Raw genomic sequence first — 5599 nt, forward strand, 5'->3', positions numbered from 1 at the left:
TTTGTAACCTTACAATAACATAATGTAGTTCTTTACCTGAAAAGTAATGCCTCTCAACAGGCCATTGGTTACCCCATTAGCATCTTATTGAATTAATTCAGGGCCATTGATATTTTGAGCTTGTGAAAAAAAATGTGCCAATTTGTGCCTATGTGTACATGTGTAAATACATTTTATAGCTGTAGAAATGTGCTATGTACACATTTCCTCCTTTTCTACTTTCCTGTGACTCTGAAGTTACAAGCTTGCGACACTAGGTGGATTTACATGGACAGTTTGTTTTGTCAGTACGATTAAACTGAACCGAATGAAAAATGTGTGCCATCTGTTTACGTATGTTCGATTCCAATCAGGTGCTCTCAAGCACTCTAGAATCTTTGTTTGGAATAGCATTTACTGCTTTGCTTTTGCTTGAGAAGCTACAGCAGGCATTTGGAATAAGAACGGAATACACCACCCCTTTCACTCCGATAAAAATTCTGATCGTATCGACAGCTTTATTCCGATCAAGGTGTTTACTATCTGTGATATTTTTATTATGATTGAGCCGTTACGCTGATTCTAATCGGATTAAAGCTATCCATGTAAACCCACCCACTGAAGATAGGTATGGTTGCTTGACCCAACCAAATGATAATTGGTACATCTTGATTTTGTCAAATGTCATCATTGTTAGGTCAGTGGCCACTCATAGCATAGCACCATACAAAAAATACAAAACAATTTTAGAACCAACTTAAAATCATTAAAGCGATGTTACATGGTTAAACAATGTTACACAGTTTCTAAGCTAAAACATTTTTTTGTGACATCGCATACTGCAACCATCACCTCACCATCCGCTAGCTGAGGGTGCCCTGAATACACTGTAAAAAACGGCGGTCTCAATGGATAGCCCAGGCTCCAAAAAGGGCATCAAAAACAACTTTGTCCAGCCTGGACCATAAAAACATAACAAACTGTTCCAGCCAATCACCGACGAGATGCACGTTTAGGAGAATTAGGGAAGGAAGGGGAGGGAGTTTTGTTTGAATGTCAACAGAAGTGATGTTTCTCAACATTGCTTAGAGCACCTTTAAAATAATTATAATCACAGTTTTGATTTAAATTATTGTATTTTTCTGATATCTCATATCTTGTTGATGCTGGGGTGGCTGGGCTCTATGAAAGTGGATGATGTAGAGGATCTTCAGCCTGCTGAACCAGCAAGTAAGAACACAAATAGAATAGATCTCAAACTGCTAACTAACCACGGTTTACCTTTTATGGGAATAGCACATACCATAAACGGATGATTTATACACTTTACCTTTTTCAAACCTTTTCTAACAGGCTGGGTTGTAGTATATGACCAGATGTGGCAGGAAATGACCAAACATGACGGTCCGGTCAGCGGAATGCACATGATGTCCTGTAAGTACGTTTCTGGTTAGTCTTTGTCAGATTATAGTGACAATTTATAGTTTTTACAATTTACACAGGCAGTTTCACATATTTGGATTGAGCCTAATCCTAGATCCTGTTTGCTCCAGTTGAGACCATTCTGACACAGGACTCATTTCAGGGCACCAGTATCACAATTAGCATTTGGTAGACCTGTCTGTTCTCACCAGGAGAATAACCTCATTATCGGCTTAGAGGGGGTATCACATGGGGGATTACCTCACTTAGCCCCTCACAAACCTGACAGAGATAGTCCAGCAACACCACCCCCCATCCTGGTCCTTCACATCAGAAACCTGTGTTGAATTGTTTGTTATTGCATGACTCATACATTGTTCATAATTGTTGCTGATACAGTAGGGTGCTGCACTGTTTGATCCATCCCAATTTTATACACATACTGTATTATAAGTGACATGTAAAATGTAATTAAGAGATATTGTAGTACCAGTTGTACGCTGTTTTCACAAGTTTCCACACTTTCCCACATGCCATGGTCTGACACACTGTGAAGTTATTTCTACTTGGAAGTGGTTGAACCTATTGTGGGAAATTGTAGTGAGATGAGATTATGTTTGTCTATCAGGTCAGAAGTTAAGAAAATGTGTCAAAATCACAAATGTGGAGAAACTACTTCCTGCGGGGCTTCCCTTTCTTATGAACTTGCCGGAAATAAACACTTGTGTAATGGTTGGTTAAAGCTTTATGAGGAAATAAACTTTCTTATTGCAGCAAATGTTATATGTTCCAGGCTACCTTGGAAACAACACTATGGTAACTACATTCACAAACACTACCACAACCTCGTTCCACTGTTTGTTTATTTTTTGCCTTCAGCAAGCTTGTAGAATATGCTTAGAGTCTAGAAAGGTGTTTATGGGTTAGTACACCAAAATAAGCCACAAAATAAGTTCAACCACTAGATGGCGGTAAAACTCCACCTTAAGCACAGGGTCACAGACTAAAACGTTGTTTCTTTCCATTCTAAGATGGATCATTCAAAAAATCGGCATGACCAAATTCTATGCAATATGATTCAAATAATTGCAATAAGTGCTATATGCTGAAGAGTGTTGCCCCTGATGTTTTCCCCTGCACATCACATGAGTGTGAGGCTGCCATCTTGGGACATGTTGGTGCTAGACCTGCTGAAGAGACGGGTCATCCCAGGCCTGTCCATCGCTGCCCTCTTCCTACTTCGCTTCTGGATCAGGCGCTGGAGGTTCCTGCGGAACTTGACCCCGACGAAGGCGTAGAGAACCGGGTTAACGCAGCAGTGTAGGAAGGCGAGCATCTGGGTGAAGACGACGGCCTGGTCGGCGGCCTGCCGCTGGACGCAGTCAAAATCCAGCAGCTTCGCCCGCATCAGCGTGTCCACGACGACCCCCAGGTGCTGCGGGCACCAGCAGAGCAAGAAGGCGGCCACGACGGCGGCGATGACGCGCATGGCACGGAGCCGCTGCAGGCAGCGCGTGCGCCAGAGCCGCAGGGCGATGGCACCGTAGCACGCCAGCATGGTCAGAAGCGGCAGCAGGAAGCCCAGCAGGTGGCGGAGTACGCGCGTGGCCAGGCGCCATTCGGGCGCGCTGTCCATCTCGAAGTGCTCGCTGCAGATCTCTTTCCCCGAGCCGTCGCTCGTCGGCCTGAAGACCTCATTGTGGAGGGCCGTGGGCAGCGAGAGCAGGACGCCGAGAGACCAGACACCAGCACACGTGCCGAAGTTCCACGGCCGGCTGTTGGGCCCCCGCCAGCCGCCGCCCTTCGCCTCACCCGCCCGCACCACGGCTAAGTAGCGGTCAACGCTGATGCACACCAGAAACAGGATGCTGGTGTAGAAGTTCACCTCCGTAAGCATGCTGGTCAGCTTGCAGGCGACAGTCCCGAAGAGCCATCCGCTGGGCATCGAGGCGGCCCAGAACGGGAGGCTCAGGGCCAGCAGGAGGTCAGCCACGGCCAGGTGGAACAGGTACAGGTCAGACGGGGAGAGGCGCTGCTTGCTGGAGCCCACCACCAAGCACACCACCAGGTTACCGGGCACGGCGATGGCGAACACCAGCAGGTAGAACACACAGATGAAAATGTCGGTGATTGCAGGGAGGGGTCTTGGGCGGCAGCTAAAGGTGTCCTCGTTCAGAAACTTGATGCTTAAGTTGCTGTGCTCGGACAAGTTTAGCTCCTCGTACAGCTCATCATCAAAGTCCAGTATGAAACTGCCTGAGCATCACATGAGTAGCCATTAATGTTCATGCAATAAATCATACAATGGCCAAAACCTCTAATTATTATTATTACATATTCATAACTGTAATTCATGTTACCGAATAATAATAATAATAATAATAATAATAATAGCAATATATATTTTACTATACATTTACATTTTTGCAATTCATTAGAGTATAACTTAGATCACAGAAAGTGTTTATTTTCACTAAACCAAAAAAAACAAGAAAGTGAGAACAGGCAAAACAAATCTAAGTCTAAACATGCATATCTATCTAACATGTCTAAACATATCTATCTATCTAAATCTAACATGCCTATCTATTTAAAAAAAAAAAAAAAAAGATTTATTGTTGGATTTAAATAGCTTCTCACCTGCCATCTCTTCCAGCGGTAAACAAACCCAACACTGAGGAGACTGCTGCCCCTTCACTTCTCAGTGTCAAAGAACATGACGCATTTCCCCTTAGCCTATTTGCTCAATAGAATTACATACACATCCACCTCTTGTGTGTTTCTTTTGCGTTTTGTTGTGAAATGAGGATTGTCAATTCACTAAAGACTAAACAACATTTGGGTGTTTTGTAAGAAAGAAATATAAATCGTCATAGACCTCTCCAGAATAAGTCCCGCCTCCTAACTTCCGTATCCATCCAACCTTTTGTCGTCAAATGTCTATGGGAAATAACATGGCATTTTGAAGATCGTGCCCTGTCAAACTCTGTAGGTGACAAAGTAGAAAAAGCTGCTGGGCAGATTGGTCTACACACTTCTGCCATCTAGTTTCCACTGGATTTTTGATTTTTCGTGCCGTTTAAGAAGTATAGTCTATAGTATACTACTTAAACGGCACCTAATAATCAAAAATCCAGTGGAAACTAGATGGCAAAAGTGTGTAGGCCAATCTGCCCACCAGCCTTTCTACTTCGCTACCTACAGATGTTTTACCGGTATGATATTTCAAACGCCATGTTATTTCCCATAGACAATCGACGCCAGGAAGTTGGATGGATAATGGAAGTTACGGAGACGGACTTATTCTGGAGAGGTCTATTGTATTTGATACTGATTTGATATATGATAGTTTATATGTGAGGCAAGGTGCCTTCCCTGCAGAAAAGCTTTGTATACCTTACCCTCGGTTTGAATTTATTTTAGGCTATAATACTAGTTAAGACTAGCCTGGCTAGCGCCACCACTTCTCAATGAGACGTGGTCTGGGAACCAAACGTTCATTTTCTCGTATTTGAAAAAAATGCCCAGATCCGTTAATTGGGTGCCACGGATGTCTATCAAATGCGCCTGTGCATAGCTCATCATCGCCTTGCTTTCCCCTGTTCTGTGATTGGTTCCCTATCTCAGGCGAAAATTTGCTCCATGGTCTCCAGGCTGCCTTAGCAGCGTGAATCAAATCGCGCGCAAGGCAGCATGGGAACAGCATGGGAAGTTAAGACAAATGTCGACAACAATTACATCTGTTTTATTGCTCTGGTTACAAAAGTAGCTAATTTTCAAATGCTGTTTTGAAAATTCAAGCTATCTTTGGTAATACTTTTCGCTAATATTGTATGTCTGTGGTATTCATTTATCTACACATTCACTGTGGTTCTTAAGTCAAGAATGGTCAAACATACTATATCATTAGTAACCGCAATTACTCTGTCTCTCACCAGCATAGGCCTGTGAAGAAATCGTCAATGGAAAAACAATGTGCAAGTGAGGAAGTCACTGCACACATCAAACTGTGGTGGAAATCTAAGACTTGGTGATAAACCAGCTCTTCCTTTTCTTCGTTTGTAAATTCAAGGACTAATTCCAAAGTTTGTTTCTTATTATCTGGTAATTCATCATGTAAAATCTATAATTTGTCAGTGTGTGACATACCGTGAAGTACGTACGGTAAAGGTACATGAATTGTCATGAATTCATGCAT

At 43.1% G+C, this 5599-nt stretch overlaps 1 protein-coding gene across 1 annotated transcript; it reads right to left on the reverse strand.

Moving 5' to 3' along the window:
• Positions 1 to 2252: 2252 nt before the first annotated feature.
• Positions 2253 to 4319, reverse strand: LOC125288524 (C-X-C chemokine receptor type 1-like). The gene is made up of 2 exons (XM_048234967.1): positions 4042 to 4319; positions 2253 to 3657 (listed from the first exon to the last, which is right to left on the reverse strand). The coding sequence occupies exons 1-2, from the start codon at positions 4046 to 4048 to the stop codon at positions 2543 to 2545; spliced, it is 1122 nt and encodes a 373-aa protein (XP_048090924.1). The 5' UTR covers positions 4049 to 4319; the 3' UTR covers positions 2253 to 2542.
• Between the last annotated feature and the right edge of the window lie 1280 nt (positions 4320 to 5599).

Source organism: Alosa alosa, chromosome 23 (genome assembly GCF_017589495.1).
Source record: "Alosa alosa isolate M-15738 ecotype Scorff River chromosome 23, AALO_Geno_1.1, whole genome shotgun sequence".
NCBI lineage: Eukaryota > Metazoa > Chordata > Actinopteri > Clupeiformes > Clupeidae > Alosa > Alosa alosa.